The 19401-nt window shown below is 40.7% G+C and overlaps 1 protein-coding gene across 4 annotated transcripts in view; it reads left to right on the top strand.

Annotated features, from left to right (window-relative positions):
• Positions 1-892: 892 nt before the first annotated feature.
• The window catches only part of mllt10 (MLLT10 histone lysine methyltransferase DOT1L cofactor), a 43358-nt gene continuing 24849 nt past the window's right edge, over positions 893-19401 (top strand). For 2 of the 4 annotated variants that reach the window (XM_046065703.1, XM_046065695.1), the window contains exons 1-7: positions 893-1296; positions 5806-5885; positions 8198-8252; positions 10548-10657; positions 10773-10876; positions 11273-11366; positions 16833-16922. In XM_046065703.1, coding sequence (XP_045921659.1) covers positions 1134-1296; positions 5806-5885; positions 8198-8252; positions 10548-10657; positions 10773-10876; positions 11273-11366; positions 16833-16922 — 696 coding nt within the window. In that variant the 5' untranslated portion in view covers positions 893-1133. The remainder of the gene's footprint in view (positions 1297-5805; positions 5886-8197; positions 8253-10547; positions 10658-10772; positions 10877-11272; positions 11367-16832; positions 16923-19401) is intronic. The other 2 variants (XM_046065709.1, XM_046065717.1) reach the window with 2 other exon arrangements.

The raw sequence follows: 19401 nt of genomic DNA, 5'->3' as shown, positions 1-19401 counted from the left end.
GAACCCAAGATGATGTTTTCTCATGTCTTGTTTTGTCCAACCATCAGTCCAAAACACAAAGATTATAAACAAATAATAAAATGGCTCAAACCCGAGAACGAGTTGTACTTTGCTTAGAAATTATTCGTTTGATTAATCAATACATTTTTGGTAGATAAATGAATGCCCTAATCAACTGATCACTTCAGCTCTAAATTTAGCCATTAAGTAAAATAATCAAACATGATACTCTCACTTAAACCTTAAAGCTCTTATTTGAAATCTGAAACAGGATTGTTATCCATATGCCTGTAGTCTCTTCCAAACAGACATTTATTTTATATTTACCTTAAAAACCTATATTTTTCAACTGGCAGAGTTTAAAAAACACAAGATGGCTTTAAGAGAGACAATATTCTGTAACATAGGCCATTAGCCTATAGACATAATTTAACGGCCATTTACTTCTTTGTCATGGGAGTTTGTATTCTCGTTTGTCTGTTTCCATGTATCCTATAGCCTACTCCCCGTCTTGTTGTCTGTTAATATAGTTGTAAGAAAAACAAAATATGGAACAGGATTCACATTTATTTTTAATGTAGCTGTGCATCACAAACTCATCTTTGGCCACTCAGCAGATTATCAACTAGGCTACAGTTCCTGCTGTAAACAAATAAACAAACACTCACATCCGTTTCTAAACATCGTTTTTTGAACAGTTGCTGAGCTTGGCAGGTCTCTTTGCCTACCACCACGCTGCTCCAGTGTTGACTGTGAAGCGAGTAAAGTGAAGTCTCTCAACTTTCAAACCACCCCAGCCATGTGGAACCAAAATGGAAAGTTATTCTCTCTGCGACCCAATTACGTCCGTCATGTACTTCCTGTCAAAGGGCACGCACACACACACGCGCCTTGCGTCATTACGCACTTCCTGTTCTCTACGAGGTCCCCCCTCTTCTCCTCACCGTCGCGCTGTGAAGTGGATGTTTTGGTGAAAAAATACGGTGTCTAAAAGGGACGTAAACACACTTAAAACATGACATTTCGACCGAGTGGGACATAAAGCGGTGTTGCGGGATAAAGAGGGGCGTCTGCGGCGAAGGTTTCGGTTTATCTGTGCATCGTATTCTTCCGCATGTCCGCTTTCTTCGTAGATGGTCTCCGGCGAGCGTTGTCTGGCGGCGGACGACGAGTTAGTGAAGAATAATATGAAGGAGATGATCGGCGGTTGCTGTGTTTGCTCTGACGAGAGGGGCTGGGCGGAAAACCCGCTGGTGTACTGCGACGGACACGGCTGCAACGTCGCCGTGCATCAAGGTAAGCTACGCTGTTAGCTCAGCTAGGAGTTAGCCGTTAGCATACAGGCTAGTTAGCGATGTCTTGTTGCAAGGTTGTGAAGCGCCCCGTATGGAGCCGCCTGCCCTCACCAAGGCCAGGCTGAGGTCAGGCCCCATTCATGCAGCAGGGCAGTCCACTGATTCGTCTTGACAGCTAACTAACCTGCTAGAGAGGTGGCAGCTGCTTTATGGACACATGTGGCTGAGACTAGTCCTGATATTTTCTTTTTATCCCTGTTAGAAGCGGTCATGTTGGATATAGAGAAGGCGGGATGCTGCCATCTCTCACAGTAGTTCAACCCACGTTGACTACGAAGCAACAGTCTAAATTGCATTAAATATGGAGGGGAAACTATTTAGACGCCGCGTGTTTATGTTCAACATTCAGTCCAAGCAGCAAAACAATGATTTGTAATGACTGCACAGTTGGCTTCTAGTATAGTGACAGTGATGTTGTGCTTCCATGCCAGTGCTCACCCGAGATGACTCAGATGATGACGTCCATTGTTTACAAATTTAACAGCTGGCCATGTGTCCACTTAGCAAACTCCCACCGTGGCTGAAAAGTATTTGAAATGTCAGCAACTCTGAACCCATGCAGAAGTGTCTCAGCTTACTTGGACTTGTAACACGGGTTTGTTTGGGACATTTTATTAGTGTTTGGACTGTTAAATAGGCCTGACAGGCAGGACAGGAGCATGTCTGTGCTAACCTACCAACAGCCAAACTGTAACACACATGGCAGCACTATCTAGTCAAATGTTAAGTCTGTTTGACCCCCGTGTTTCTCTTTGCTGGTTCAAAGTAGCATAAACTAACCCTCGGCAGTATTAATAGTAAGATGACTTATTATTTGTACGATGAGATACAACTGTGTCAAATATCATAATATTTATTTCACATTAAAGTTGCATCATATTATCCCAGCCTCAGCCAGTCAGACTTCATGACTGTGTAGAAAACACAGTATCGGTCTGCCTAAGATTAAGTGTGTTACGAAACTAAAGAGAGATCTAGACAAGAAAATTATTTTTATTCTATAGCATCATATCCCATATTCTATTGTCCAAGTTCTGTCCAGAATAAAAGAGGAGTTTTGAAGCTTCAGTACAAAGTATTACTGTATACTTACTATATTGAAAGATGTACAATGGGGTATGGAATATTTAGCTTATATCAAAACATGAACCCTTCATCCAGTTACTTTCCAAATGTGGCCTCGTTGATTTCTTTGGTTTAATAATCAACCATGCATCACATGAACTAATCGTTCAAAACATAGTCCGACCCGTCAGTCTGTGAGCGAGACAGAGGGACGTCGTCAGCAGCTGAAGCGAGACAGAGGAAAACTGGGAGAAGATAAGGAAGGTTTGTGTTTTGCTCGCTGGCCATTTAAGGTTAGCTGTACTGCTGCCTTTTGTTGTTCAACTTTTCACAGAGCCAACGTGCATGTCAGTTTCACTTTTCGTCAACCGACCAATCACAGCCTGAATGTGGCGGGACATTAAAAAAAGTTTGACGTGCTACAGCAAATCGTTAAATGATGAACAATGTGACTGACAAGTTAATACATAACAAATTGGAGACCAATGTAAAGCTTGAATAAGGATTTAATGAATAAAAACAACTCACAGAAATGAAACAGCTTTAATTGGAAATTCAACTAGAGATAGATAAACATAGAGACTTTGCAGTGGTCAGATGTAGATTTGGCTAGAGCCAGGATGCTAATATTTGCTCCTTCTGGCCACCTCCTCCGTAGAGCAACACGCTCCCCTTGTTCTGTTTTACATCTGTTTTACTAGTTCGTTTAACTTCGTTCAAGGTGAGAAATATACATTTCGAAATGTCAGTATTTCCTGCATTCCTTGATAATAATTACGCATACTCATAGTACCATTTGTTCCATTATAATCGAATTGTAATATTATCCACAATAATTGCAATATGACTTTCTCCAAATCACGTAGCCCTACTAAAGTAGCAGCATTTAACAGTGTCCAGTGATTCTGCATTTTAGGAATCAATAGACACTAATCTGTTGGAGCTTTTTTAAATGATTGATTTTCTGTCAATACTGCCTTTAATTTAACCCATAAAAGTGATTAATCTAAAAGAGTTAATTTGATGATTTTTTTTATCAAAAGGAAATGTAAAATGTAATTGAGACTATTGCTGAACACTATGGAGAAAAAGTCGTATTGCGATTATTGTGAACAATAATAATAATATTGCGATTTGCAATTGCAATTCGATTATGAAAATGCTCAACATTGGTCTCTAATTTGTTAATGCTAAGTACTAACTTGTCAATAATCATATTGTTCAACATTTAATGATTTGCTGCGTCAAACGTTTTTTTTAATGTCCCGCCCCATCCCGACTGTGATTGGTCGGTTGACGGAAAGTGACTGACAAGCACATCGGCTCTGTGAAAAGTTGAACATGTTGAACAACAAAAGGTGCTTGGTGCTCTGGTGACAAGTCCGACTATGTTTTGAATGATTAGCTGCTGGACAGGGAGGGGGCTTACGGTAGGTTGTTGTCTTAAAAATAACTGGCACAAACTGCTCATAAATCATTTTTTCTAGTAGGCTTATCTGTTTTTAGGGGCACATGCGAGAGCCCGCGTGGGTGTGGGCAGAGATAATGAGCAGACTGCAGCGCACACAGAAGAGAGCATCACACACCTTTTCTGTTTTGTTAAATCGCACACTTTTTCCAGTTATGTTATCGCACATGACGACATCGCGATTGCAGTTGCAATTGTGATTAGGTTAATCATGCAGACCTTATTGAGACCAGCAGTGCTTTACTCGTAGAGTGCCCACATTTCACACTATATACTAATGTTGAGAGAACATTTAGGACGATACAGTACAATAGGTTGTAGCATTTAAAAGTTTACTTAATTTAGTAATTTTTCCTATGAGAATGTACATATTCAATACAGGGTTTTTATATATTTTGTATACAACTGGGGCATAGTTTGGGTACGTCTACATATACCTAGTGAGTATGGCTGCATCCCACATAATATGCAATGCACTTAATATAACAACACGATCTCTATGAACCAATTCAAGATGAATTAAAGATTGTTTCCTGTGTGTTTGAGTGCTCCTCTGAAACTTAGAGAGAAGCTTAAAACATCCACAAAGCATAGTCGTATAGTGTTTGTGGTACTGGCTACAAATAAAATTGCAAGCTTTTACGTGATTGGATCAGCAGGCCACAATTCTTAAAATGAACCAGGTGTGTGTGTGTGTGTGTGTGTGTGTGTGTGTGTGTGTGTGTGTGCGTGTGCAAAATATCCTTACCAACGGGTATGTGATGTTTTATCTGTAAGTCTGGTCACCAGTTTCTTCATTTGAACTCCGTAACCTTTGGGTGTTTTGTTCTCAGAAATCGGGATTATCGCTCTTTATTCCATTGGATTATGGGCTCAGAGATAATCTGAAATTGTGTAGAGGTAGGCTATTTATGGTCGTGCTGCTGCATTTATGGTAGCACTGCCTGTACAGCAACTTAGAGTCTGAGTCGTGTAAGTGTAGGTGAAATCGGGTTGTAACTCAATGGGAAAGATGTGTTTTGTAAACCATTGTTTACTAGTGCATTTTTAAATTTTAAGTATTGACAGAATTTAGTAGAATGTATGACAGTAACCAACATCAAAAGGAACTGAGTCCTCTCCGGTCTCCTGGTCTTTAATAGCTCCTGTGTTTCAGCAGGTTTTCTGCTCATGTTCAAAACTTTCTGCACATTCAGGATCTCTCCCGCACATCTGTGTTCTCTGACATATCCAGAAAAAATCATAATTTTATGAGAATTCATAATAATTTTTAAAAGTCTACCTGACCTATACTCTGCTGTGCTCCCATTCAGACTGTCCCAAACAGAGACAGGCTGTGTTTCAGATTTGAGATGTTTATAATGCAAAACTCTACCAGCGAGTCTGCTGGCAGCGTCTCAGTGCGCGCGGGGGTGGGAGGGTTACTTTATTAACACGCCGTATGCTGAGTTGCATTATCTGGGTGGAGATGATTCTTGCCGCTAGTCGACGTTATCAGAATATAAGTTTGTTAGTCTCAAGCCCTCGGTGCAACAAGCTTTGCAACATTAACAACAAAGCAAAGCTACCGGTTATCGTCGATGCCTATGCGTGTTGACATTAACAATGCATCGCTGTTGTCCCAGGGGCTTAAAATATTTTGTAGCGCTGGCAGACTATGTTCGGCGTCAGTAGAGCGATAAAATACAACAGCAGTGTGTTCAGCAGTCTGTCAGGTCAAAACATTGTTCAGTTCGGCATTCGAACTGGTTTTCGGTCACATGTTTTCCTTCTGGCAGGTGTAAAACATAGTCAGAAGCAGAGACGATGTGATATTTGTAAAGATGTTATCAAGTGTCATCGGTTTTGGAGTGGTTTCATTATCACTATGTAAATGTATTCTGGTATAAAATGGAGTCTTTTGTTGTCTCTCTTCAGCCTGCTATGGCATCGTGCAGGTGCCCACTGGTCCATGGTTCTGCAGAAAGTGTGAATCTCAGGAGAGAGCAGCCCGAGTGGTGAGTCAACACAATCTATCTATCCATTCATCATTTATAAGTCAACCCCTGGAATAACAGCACTATCTGGTAAAGATGGTGGACCTCATGCTCTTGAGCAGTGCTATCATTTATAAATGGGCTAAGAAAATAGCGCCATGTAGGTCTTTCTGTTCAAGGGGCCTGGAACAAACTAGTTAAAATAACACAATGCATGTTGAAAAAGTGCTGATGAGAAGATGTCGGTTGGTTTTTGACTTGAGAGTTGTCCGCTGTTTCTGAATATGTGACTTGTTTTGTGAGGAAACACAAAGCAGTCATTGTTAGAGACTTCACTTTGTTTGCAACCTACACGGCAGGGCTGGATGATAACAGACAAACAGTTTAGCTATGGAAAATCACATCATGTTGTCCAGTTGAAGATCATTACAGTCGGCTGCTCAGTAAAATAAAATCTAACTGTCTAACTCTAAATGTCGTTCACATGTGAAAATAACACGCACAGGTGGTTTGGGATCAGGTTTGTTTATTCAAACAGAGCTGTTTATTACTAATTTTAAGATAAATTAAAAACAAAATCCTGTGATTACAGTAGGTAATAAAACCAAAACAATAAATATTGGCATATTTCCCAGGCTTACTTTATGGCTTACAAGATATTTGTGGTTTGCCACAATGTAACGTATACACGATATAACTTTATACTTCCTTGGGCTTTTTTAAACCACAGAACCTGAAAAAGAATTGTGTTTTACTAAATTACAATATTTATCACAGAGCAATAGTATCATTGATTTACTGACTAGTGGGACTTGAAAGCTTGCTTTTGTTGTCTCACCATTTCTCTCACTTGATCTTAAATCTCTTTAAAGCTTGGCAGAAGCTGCAGAATCAAAAGAATTGTAACTAGAGACATTATATTAGAGGTCTGCATAGACCTGCCTGGTACTGGCAGTTTTTGTGGCGCAACCGCCTGCACTGACAGGATTTTCTGTGGCATTCACCATCTCCCGCTGTCCTTTGACCTTAGTCTGCCCGTCAGCCTGTGATCTGTATTTTGTACCAGTAACCATCGTATTTCATCACATTATTTCTAAACCTGATTAAAAACGCTCTATAAAAGATGTTTGGCCAGTTTACTAACTGCCATTTGCTGTGTGTGGTATACTATGACGTGCAGACGTTAAGCTTTCTTGGCTGCATGTTTCTGCCCAGGCAGGAACGCAGCCCTCGAAAGCGCTGCATTTCCAACAACTGCTGCAGTACCCGTGAAGTGGGTCAAAGAGATTCCATATTTACATGTTCTTTTTGTGAAACTGGAACGGGTTGCTGAGTTTTCAACTTAATGTGACCTCGGCCAACTTCTAAGGACTTGTCGAGATTTTGTCAGGGCAAGATTTACTTACGTAGTTGTTGATACAGGTGCTAGGAATGATCTGCCCACTTGCTGTATTCATGTGTGTGCACAAGGCAAAGTTTCTCTAGCAGAAATTTAGCAGGATATCTAGGTTTTCCTCTAACCTCTTAACCTGAGAAACCACTGTTCTCATTTACATGGTGTTTAAGAAATGCATTTAGGGGAGAAATCTGACATAAATAAGGTCACGAAAGTACATTGTCGGGTCGGAAAATGTGATGTTTGAGGTGGCTGTTGCGCACGACAAATTTGGTTACAATTTACCTGTCTTGCAGTGTTAACATAAGTGATTCGGATCCACTCCAATACGTCATGCTACACTCGTCAACCAGGTTTCATGAAGATCGAGCCTGGAGTTTTAGTTTAGTAGTAAATAAAATAAAAAGATATTTGAAAACCTGTTCAGAAAGGTGAATATAAGATAGTAGTGCGGTGCAGTAGCAACATAACTTGTTTGTGAGGTGTGAACTTGGCATGCAACAGGAAAAGGTTCGCTGGGAGAAATGGTGGACAAAATAAGGGACAAGAATGTCTTTCTGTTGTGTGCGGGTCACACACACTGTGCTCTTTGTAACGTGCAGTTGAGTCCATAAGATGAGCAACACCAGCTCATTTGTGAGTTGAGGAAGAGTCGAACTGTCAGGCTCATAGAAGCAGAAAGAATTGCCAGAGGACCTGTAAAGTATTTGCTTGTATACACACACACACATGCTCGCGCTTGGAGAAAGAAACATTATTAGACGGCCGATCATGAGGATGTTTTCCCGGAGAGTTTTCTGGCCTTGCGCCCAAGTCAGGGCCGCTTGCGGGTTTATCTCCCACATTGACATGCTTGTCATACTTCTTGGGTTCCTCACTCCCAAGTAGATGAGTTTGGCCGCTTGTTTGTGACCTGGTGTTTCTTCTTTACCCACAGAGATGTGAACTGTGTCCCCACAAAGACGGAGCCCTCAAGAGGACAGACAACGGAGGTAGAATCTCTCTTTCAGCTGCATACTTACAAACACATACACACACAGGTCTGTGGTGAGCCTCTTGTGCATGTTGTCATTAATTGCATGTCACCGGCAAGTTTAAGTAGTGTGAGCGTGCTGGGAGAGTTATGTTGCTGTTTGTTGTGTGTGCTGCCTTTCTCTACCGTCCTTGCCAGTCCATGTTTTATGAGTGTGTGTATGTTTATGAGGGGGCGGGCCAGGATGGGTATAGTGCATGGCCTGTGAGGAGTCTCCTCTCTGGGTTCATCGAGAGGTCAGCTTGGTGGAGACTGTAAATATTCAGTGTGTGTGTGTGTGTGTGTGCGCGCGCGTGTGTGTGTATGTGTGTGTTTGAGTCAGTCAGAGAGAGAGAGAGGCACAGCTGTGGGATTGTGTCCAGGCCTGCAGGGAGGCATCAGGACAACACTAACACACACCGTTTTACTACTTTCTCTTTTATTTTACCCTTCCCATGACCCCTCTCTCCCTCTTTTTTTCCTCCCATTTTTCTCTCACCATCTCTTTCCCTTACCGTCCGTTTCTCAGCTCTTGTCTGTTCCTCTTGCCTTGTTGATCTGTGTGGTTGTTGCTGTTATTTCAGTTGGGACAGTGTCAAAGCAGAGCAAAGTTATTACTCTGAAATGGGTATTTGATCCAGCATCTTAACATATAGCTGGCACAGAAGAAAGAAAGACTGAGAGACAGACAGACAGAAAGTAAGATTACAGCTGCTTGCCTCTTTCTTTGTCTTGTTTAGGTGGACATAGCCAGTAAATATAGGTGCTCTCATTATATCAGGAGTTTAAAGATGATAGCAAACATAGTTGATATGTCACATCCATCTTATTCAGGGTTTTGATGGAAGCAAGTACACTAGAAAAGCAGCTACAGGTACTTTTATTACAATCTGTGGTAAGAAATATTAGATATGTGACAGCAGAAACATTTAAATTCAATAATGAGCATGTTCTGTTGTACTGATTTGGTTTCACTGTATGTGCGGTTCATTACCATCTACAGGACTACAATTAGTCCTGTTTTTTTTTACCTGATGTTGGTGTCATGGTTTATCACAGAAGTGCATAAAGTTGTTATCAAGATCTGACAGTCTCATTTGTTTTTTATTTCAATTTTTTTAATGGTGAAATATTCCAAAGAGTGGGGGGGGGGGTGTAACAGTGTGAATGCTTAGTTTGAAGAGGAAGGCTGTGCCACTTTTATAGTCCTGTTTTATAGGCCTCTTCCAGATTCTTGGAGGGACTTCAAAACAACAACATGCTCCCCATTTTACACCCGCTGCCTCCCCTCTCCGTCCCGCCCTCTGCCCTCCTCCCCCTGTCCCGCTCACCCGGTCAAAGGCAGGTCAGGGGTTCAACTGTAAGTTTAAGCCTGTTTTTGTTTCCGCTATGGGGAAAAACAGACACCTCCAGTGTGGCAGCAGACTCCCACCTCTATTTGACCTCCTGTTGACCTCCTCCTGCTCCTCCTTAGCTCATCGTCAATTCTGCTGCCCTCCACCATGCCCCACTGTCATTCTACCGCCCCCAGTTTGTCTTCACTGACAGGCAGCTGTGTGTGTCTTAGGGCTCAATAAACAGCTACTTACACACATTAACACCCAGTTTGCTAATTAAAGCATTTACACTTAGGCAAGTTGTACTAATTTTTATATGTTCAATATGTGAATGTAACCAAACTTCAATTTTAAATTTGATTTAAATTAATAATAATGGGTCCAGACCACATTTAGGTTGTGTTTGGCTCTGTTATCCATGTTGCCTTTTCGTCTGGTCCATTTTGGGTTCACCTTGACAACAAAAGTGGCAAAGTTTCATGGACTTGAGATGTGCTGCAAAGTCTGAAGGTTTAAATTCATCTTCACTAATGATCACAAAGACGTTAGAAGACAGTATGTGAGCATTCATCATAACTGTACTGGACTTTATGGGCTTACACTGAGAAGAGGACCAAGCACAGAAGCGTAGTAAAGTCAGTTATGCATTTCTTGTAGAGACTTCACATTTTTTAGAGCCCGAGCTATGAGTTACAACTGTGCAGGGAACGTATGGAGCAGTATCACAGTCTTCATGTTATCACTCCTCAAATCTGCAACAGAGTTTTGCCACATTAGTAAAACTTGCAACCAATCGATCAAACAAGTGGAAAACAAACATCAAGTCTTAGCAGAGGGTTTATAAATCTTCATGTAAACTCTGAAAGGTTGCCAGAAACTACATTTTGCTGGCATATTTGTGCAGAGGTTGATGATTGTTTTCTGTGTGTCTTTTGCAGGCTGGGCCCATGTGGTTTGTGCCCTCTACATACCGGAAGTGGAATTTGCCAACGTGTCAACAATGGAGCCTATAGTACTTCAGTCGGTGCCACATGAGCGCTACAACAAGGTAACAAAATGTATCCATGCGTTTAGACATGTCACAAAATCCCATGTACAATCTAATTTATAATAAATGTATGTTTTTGATTTAAAATGGTTCTCGAAACTCTGTGTGTGTGTAGACATGTTATATCTGTGAGGACCAGGGCAGAGAGAGTAAAGCAGCCTCTGGAGCCTGTATGACCTGCAACAAACATGGCTGCAGGCAGGCCTTCCATGTCACGTGGTGAGACCCGTTCACATCACATTAACCTCACAAAGACAAAGAAGGAGATTGTTTCTTCACTCAAACTCAAGTCGTGACTGTAGATTTGATATACTGTTGAGTATTGTAATCGTGAAACCTTTGAAATACTGTAGATATTAAGATTTTCATGCATTCCAGTGGTTTAACTGCTTAGAGTAAATAATATCTTAATGACATGAGTCAACACAGCCTGTTGGGCAAACCTGGATCTTTATGCCACTTCGTTTTCTGCTTCCTTGTGTGCAAATCATGTTTCATGTTCACCACTTGTTAGTATGATGAAACTAACTGTTCTACAATGTTACACATAAATGTGGACGATTTATCTCTTGCTCACATCCCTTTCATGTCCTTTTACACTCCTCTCTGCCACAGTGCCCAGTTTGCAGGATTGTTATGTGAGGAACAAGGATCGGACGCAGACAACGTCAAGTACTGTGGATATTGCAAATACCACCACAGCAAATTGGTAAGTGCCCTCTCATACTTTTGTCTTTTGATGCTCTAACCCACAACTTCACACATGATTCCTCTCAACTGAAAAATGTATTTGTAGCCTTTAACCTGTTTCTGAACATGTGAGGACATTTTGTATGTTTTTTTGATTTGATGTGAAGTTTAAGGTGATTAATTGTTCACTGTACCAGTTAAACGATTAGAAATCTTGTGTTTTTGTACATTTGCCAGTATAAATGTACAATTTTTTTGTAGGGGTCGACCAATAATCGGTGCCAATATTCAGCGTTTTTCCAATAATCTGCATCGGTCATTTTAGAAACAGATAGCCGATGTAAATAATTATTAAAAAATGCGCTCCTTTGGCTCTGCTGTAGCTGCCTTCCTGTCTGTGCTCGATGTCCCGCAATGTCCCGCCCAGTACTAGCTGATTGGTTTCAAGTCACGAGTAATAGCCTATCAACACTGACTATTGTGCAGAAGTAGCCAATAGAATGAGCGAGCCATCACGCTGCAGCCCCTCCCTTCCTGTCTCAGCAGAGCTCCGCAAATACACACAAATGCAGAGCTAGTTAGCGGACATCAGTGTAGCATTCACAAGTTAACCATAACTACGCTCGTTACTGTAAGTAAGTGGAGCAAAACCAGCAGTCCTAATAAAAGGCTGATAGTGCATCAGTATGATAAGCAGGAATGTGCACCAAGCGATATTTTAATCTGCTCTGTCTCATCCACCGCAGCTGTATTTTGGTTTTATATAAACAAGCTAAAACTAAACCTCTCTGTCTGTAGCCTGTTTAGCTGAGATGCTACGTACCTTAAAATTTAGCACATCCTTGTAAACTCAGCTGCTTGTTGAGAGAAACCATCTCCTCTTTAGCAGTAGCAGAGGGAGGAGGAGAAACGACTGACTGGTGTCTTCTTTCTATTTTGATGTCAGGAATATAGTTTATTTTACGTTCCATTTGTTTCCAGTGAGATACTGATTTTATATAGTAAATTTGCTGCTGTAAACTTGACTGTTAACAGTTAGTTATAAAATATTAAATTTGATTACTGTTCTGAATTTATTATTTTTTAAATAACATTTTTAAAAGGCAATTCTTTTGCAATGGAAAACCAATAATTGTATAGATAAAGAACAGAACCAATAAATAATATCAATAAATGAATCAATAAAATCCTAAAAATATAAAATAAATACAATATAAATGCCAGCCGGTAAAGAAAAAGTTTATGATAATTTATAGTCATAGCTATAGTCATAGTTAAGTCCATCTCTGGGATGGGTCGCCAATTCATTTAATTTAGTATTTATAAAGATTAAACATGACAATTAACTTTAATTCACCAGGGTTTGTTGCACGGACATGCATGAGAGAGTCTTGAAGGTTGTGTGTCTATTAACAAATTAGATCAGGATATATGCATTGTTTATTTGTTTTTTTTTTATTGTTACACTTACTACAAGCATGGATGGCTAGGTAGACAGAACACACACCCTTAACACAGTGAGGAATACCTATCATCTTGGGAATGATGTCCACTGCCACAGAGAGATGACCCTACCATCACTTCTTTTTCTTTTTTCTCTTATCCCTTCTCATCCCTTTCCTTCTCCTCCGTACTACTCTGCTCTTTCCTCCACCCAGACATCTTTTTTCCAGCTTTTCTTCCGACGTCGGTGTCTCTTTCCTGCTCGGCACCCCTCCCTCCTTCAGTCAGCTTCCGGTCTCTGTTGGCCTCTGCCCCCTTTCCCTCCATCTATCTTTCTCCCCCATATGCTTCCTCTTTCACTGGACCAATGAATCCACCCCCTCCTCCCCATTGCTTGCCTCTCTTCCTCCATCCACACCTTTCCATCTACTGTTATTCTTCCTCCCTTCCTGATCCCTTTAATCTCTCTAACAGTCATCATACCATCCTCTCCCTTGTGCATTGGTACTAAGCACAGCAGGTTGGGTTTGCAGGATGGGGTCCTCTGAGCCTGGTTTTCACTGTTAATGTCAAACCAGGCTAATCAGGCTAAATCATTATTTATGTATTTCAAATTCTTTGGAAAATAACATTTCAGGGATTTATTTCTGTCTGTTTCCATCTCACTTTTAATATTTGGTCACCAGGTGTAGCAGTAGCTTTTGTGCTGTTTTGCTTAAATCGGACACATGGTTTTAACAGAAAGTTGCTGTTAGAGAAGAGTTTTCTACTCTTTTTCTAGACGGTATAGGAATATGAAGTAGAGCTATTAATAAAAAAGGATAAAGGTTAACCAAAGAAGATAGAAAAACTGTCTATTTAGTCTGCACATTTGTTTGACAAATAATTGACATTCGCTCCTAAATTACAGATTACCGTTTTCTTGCGTATGATTGCAGTCCTGCCTCATCTTTTGTATTCTGTTAGCTTTGCACTGACTATGCAGCCAGCATAATGCAAAGCTGATATGCGGATAGCTAGCCATTGTGAAGCAAAATTCAATCAGATAAGAGAAGAATAAAAAGGATAGGCCTAAATCGACAAATCCAACAACTGGATATACAGAGGAAATCTGTTCTCAGCACACACTCGCTGAAGAGATGTCCTGTTGGGTTCCAGATTTTGTTCCACCTCTCCCAACAGTTAACAACACATCACAAGGTGTATGCATGTACACACTCTGCATCAGCTGGGGGAGGGACGAAAATATGAAAAGCAGGAACGTGACTTGATTATTAGGATTTCTGGAACAGTGTTGGGATGGAAACACAGGACAGGTTTTTATAGTGTCTACACACACACACACACACACACACACACACACACACACACACACACACACACACACACACACACACACACACACACACACCCCGATGACATTTTGCACTGTTAACAAACGCTGATGGAAAGACTCATGCTGTTATATTGATCGTGTATGAATGGCTTTGGATACTGGGGCATAATGTCATTAAGATGGGGTTGTATGGATGACAGGAATGTATGAGAGGGAATCAATGATGAAGAAAGCAATGTTGTTAGCAGAGTGGGTTTCATAAAATACCACTTGATGGATGTTCACGGCATGTTAGTAACATATGGTATTTGACTGGACTCAGTCGGTAGCCAAATCTAATTTCAAACTTAGATTATCCTTGTTAGTCTGGATGACTCTCCTTGGCTAGATCTCATCTCATCAAGACCGTGTATGAATATTTTTGATACATATTTTTGTGTAAATGCACTCGCTGATGCATCGGCTTAACTTTTCCAATCATCTACAATGGGTTTTGTTGGCATACAGATGCATTTGTCTCCCAGACATCTTCTGTGACAGTGATTGGCAAGCCTTGTTGCATAACTTTTTTGTCGCTAGCTGTTCTTCCAACACAACTGATCTTTAGAAACAAAAGTGTCTTTACAGCACAGTTAAGTTGTATTCATTGAACTGAAAGTGTAACAAAGCTGAAAATCTATCCCTGAAAATGGTACAGTGGGGAAAGAATTAGGCAAGATTGAGTGATAGAGTGGTACGTTTTCACAAGTTGATTCAAAATTTTTTTAGGCTTGTCCTGTAAGGAGGAGTGATTATCTCGTGTTTAAGAGGAATTGTTTTGTGTTCTTCTGTAGGAGTAGTAAATTCCACACATTTTAGTACATGTTAACTTACAGTATGTTGGCATTGAAATCCAGATTTAGACTTTAAAAGGGAATAGATCACCATGTAACTCAGACTCAGAGTGGGCTGTATGTGAGGCCAGAAGAGGAGGATTTATCCCATGGCGCATGAGGTTTTACATGAAAGGCCAAAAGAAACACTGTTTCTAGTCATAGATCTGTACTTTTGAATATAGACTGGACAAACACAAGCCTTGATCTATGTCTGCTGCCATTATGGCTGTAATTTGAGGATGTAGTTGTTTATCACCATGGCAACAGATACTATGAACAAGAGCAAGCCGGCTTGGGCAGAGATCAGTAACAAAGACCCCTCAAAAGTGTCCCATGATGCCTCTTCAGATCCTAGTTTAGGAAAAGGAGTATTAAAATAACAATAAAACACACCTGTGGTAGTGTGGGTTTTTACTCAATCCTTTTCTTATGTGTAGCATTGATGGTCGTTCTACACTTGACTTTGCCCTGTCAATGAAAGCTGATAAAGGAATGGTATTTTCTACAGTGGAGGGAAAATGTAATTTTGTTTAAATATCTACTGCCACCATGCATCTATCACTGGGTAGTGACGAATAAGATTAACCTCCACTTTCCTAACCAATGCTCGTGACAATGTTTTTTTTGTTCACTGTTTTTGAGTTATCCTTGACTTCAGTCAGCCTTTTTTAGTTTAACGCTGCAGTAGGCAATTTGAGCGTACACAGTGCAAAACCTTCCGCCTCTCTCTCTCTGTTGCCTCGTATCTCTCCGCTAAGCCAAAGGACGATTGAAGCAGATCGTCAAAATTTGCTGGAGTGCTTCCGTTAGCACTTAAGCATGATTTATACTTCTGCGTCGAATCGAAAGCGTAGCCTACGCGTAGCCCCATACCCTACGCAGTAGCCTACGCCATAGCCTACTACATAGCCTAACTTGTACCTCCTCAAAAATGTAACTACACGTCATGGCAACACGGATCGTAAGAACTGTGATTGGTCAACTGGGTAGCCTTGAGGTGCCTCTGAGCTGACAGGAAGTGCTCCGTGCTTTGAAGTAAAAAAAACTAGCAGCTGTAACACGGTGGATCAATATATTTGAGTGTCACAACCCAAGTGAAATGACTCGTTCAGTCGATAACATTTGAAAAGTCTATAACAGCCGCACATATATCATTTTACCCCCATTCAAGTTAGCGGAGGGCTAAACAGGAAGTTAGCCTGCTTGGGCGGCAACTGTAAACGCAGTGGACGCTGTAGCGCTACCACCAACTAGCGTTTGGCGGTGTAATTGCAGAACAACGCAGACACCGACGCACAAGTATAAATGCATGGCTATGGGTGTAGCTGATGCCGTAGGCTACGGCGTAGACTCAGCGCTGTATAAATCACACTTAACCTGTGAAGAAGAAATAGGGCGACCTCCACCTCCCTCTTCAGCCTCTTGCACTCCGGCAGCTCTCGCTATCTTGAAAATGCCTCTCCAGTGATGATGAAAAGGAGTTATTAGAGACCTAGACACGTAGAACCTGGATGACCCTTGTTGGTACAGAGTCTCTGTGATTGGCTATTTCTTGCTAGCTAACCCTGATTTGTTGTTTGATCCAGACCGGGTCCTGTTTAAAAAAAATAAGAAATAAACAAGGGGTGTGCGCTCACAGACGCATTTCTTTCAGTTAATATTGTTCGTTTGTTATCTGAACCTAAATTATAATGAAATAATTTTGCCTACTGCAGCTTGAAGTTTTGTTAATTTTTTCAATATCATAAGAGTTTGGGTTTTTTTGGTCTAATTTTAGCCTCTTTTCTTTGGACTTCAACCAGTAACTTGGAGTTCCTCTTTACCTTTTTAGCGAAGGCGCAGGGGCCGTGGTAGTAGGTCTCAAAGCTTAAGTGACTCTTCCACTCAGTGTATGGATAAACCCCCAGACGAGGACAAGAAGGTAAGACAGCCCTCAGATCTTACCCTGTCTATGCCTCCAACCCACAACTACGACTCCACCAGAAACACTGTTACATGCTCACACTGTGGAGGGACAGGCAAATACACAGTAAAACCATTGATCAGTTATCATTTTCAGTGGCTGTTATAATGGTTCTGTAACGAGACAGTCTTTGAATATATTGGCAGTGGAGTCTCAGAAGACTATTTTGTTTCAATTAACAACTCTGTTCACAACAAAGTCAGACAATAATGCAATAATCTCTGCTATCATACCTGAAGATAGTACATATTGACAATTAACCAAAACCCAGACAAATGTCAAACATCAATAAAGTCAATAGATTTGAGGAAAAATATTTTTATACAGATGATTGAAAGAAATGAAAAACTTTTGCTATATTCTTGATTTGAGCGTACTGTCTTCACTGAGTGTAAAAATTTGTCCCACCTCAAAACATATCAGTGTGTCCTTCACTTTTACTAAATAAGGCTTTTTAAAGCACAGCCATCCTTTTAATTTGTCCAAGCGAGTGCTGAAATTGTATTTTACAGACCCAGCAGCAGTTGTATTGTTTTTTTATTTCTGCTAGTATGACTGCAGCCCACCAGTGATCGCAGCCTCTAATGAATCCTATGTTAGTGTGACCTAATCTGTCACAGCTGTTAGCAGAACATGTAATCACAGGCTGCGAAAAATCTGAATTTACAGGAGACGTTATCTGTTTTGTTTTTTGTCAGAACAGAGGACAGGGCCAAAACTGAATTTGCTCTGTTCTCCTGCAGTTACATTAAACCTGTCATGAAGACTTCTGATGGTTGATACTCCGTCCGCAACTTTTGCAGGCCTGTTTTAGTTTATAACAGGTAGGCAGAGGAATTGAACCCAATATAATGTGCTTAAGCAAACACACGACTGTCCCTTTACAGTTGAGCTGTTTAGAGAGAGCGTGGAGTTTTATGTGTCACTAAACTCCCTACCAATGTGCTCTGTTTGGACAGAACTTTGAAAATGCATCCATCCTTACTCCCTTCTTGAGTAGCGATCAGTGTGAAGATTTTACAGGATCCAAATATTGTGGTTGGGTTTGGTGTGTGAAGTCAGCTTTATCAAGCACTTGGAGCAAACAGGGTTTGCACTACAGCAAGCAAAGGACGCTCGTTAGATAAAACAAGTGAAGACGAGTATGTAACATACTCTGACATGTAAGCCCGCGCTTTTTTGTGTGTGTGTTTTCGTATGTTAAAATATTTTAGTCAAGGGAAACTTGGACTAGACCACCTCAGAAACAAGAAACTGATGGTTTAGTGTGAGTTTTTATCTGGCTTTTTCAACAATATAAACCAATTGTGATTCAAAACAAATATACAAAAGCACTGAGCAAAAATTATTACAGGTCGTTGATGACACTTTCAATAAAATAAAAAAAATTCACACTGGAAGCATATTAGCTGCCTGTTTTTATACAGAAGCCTTGTTGCGACACGTTTTGGGTAAAATCAGTTTACAGTATAACAACTGATTGATATCAGATACATTTACCAAAGATGGAAATATGACAGGGTTGCATATAGCTGATATAGATCTTTCAAATCAGCTCAATTAAAGTAATGTATTATAAAATCATATGATTATAATAAATTATGAAAATAGAGTTTTTTTTTCTGAAGATGCACCGTTGAATTTTATTGGCTTAGAGTTTTCCGGTTGAGCAAGGAAGAATGAATGGATGCATTTTGAAAGTGTCTCTTGGCTCCCAGGAAGTCCGCTCCTCCGTTGCGCTTGTTTTTGTCACCTGAATGACGCTCCTCTTCCACTGAATGAAAAGCTCATGTTCTGATGAGATGTTGCATATATTTATGCTGACAGACCTGTAGAGATTTTATGAATGATGCTGTGCCACTTTGACTTCCCGTTTTTATCCTTTTTTGAGTTGTAGTTAATAGAAGAAAGAAGACAAAGATTTTTTTAATGTGCTCCTTCATAAAGTAATTAGTGGAATCCAAACTTCTCATAAGAACGTTGATAATATTTTATCTATTTAGTCATTGCGTTAAATACCAGCTTCTTAGGTGTGGGTATGTGTATTTGTCAACATACTATTCAGCCCTTCTGCCCTGGCTTTTGTTGATACTGCCTTATTTGCATCAGTTTGAGTACCCCCTCATCTCTGTCTCTCTCCATCCACATTCTAGGGTCAGAGATCAGTAGGCTCAGATGTGTGTGTGTGTGTGTGTGTCCGCACATGCATTTGTTATGTGGTTTGGAGGCTCACATGTATACCCACCTCATGTTGGACCCTGCAGTCAAACTATAGCAGGGGCTGAAAGATCCCCCACACTGGCTAGAAAAGGCCTCCAGGAAACACACGCACACAATGGCTGGTCAGAAATCCTGCAGGATACTGCACAGGGGAATTCCTGCCAGGCCAGGGTGGATTATTTCCCCCCCTTACTTCCTGTTCCTTCCTGCCCGCCCC

Source organism: Micropterus dolomieu, linkage group LG01 (genome assembly GCF_021292245.1).
Source record: "Micropterus dolomieu isolate WLL.071019.BEF.003 ecotype Adirondacks linkage group LG01, ASM2129224v1, whole genome shotgun sequence".
NCBI classification, from domain to species: domain Eukaryota; kingdom Metazoa; phylum Chordata; class Actinopteri; order Centrarchiformes; family Centrarchidae; genus Micropterus; species Micropterus dolomieu.
The sequence above is the reverse complement of the archived record's forward strand: the minus strand, read 5'-3'. Positions and strand labels throughout refer to the sequence as shown.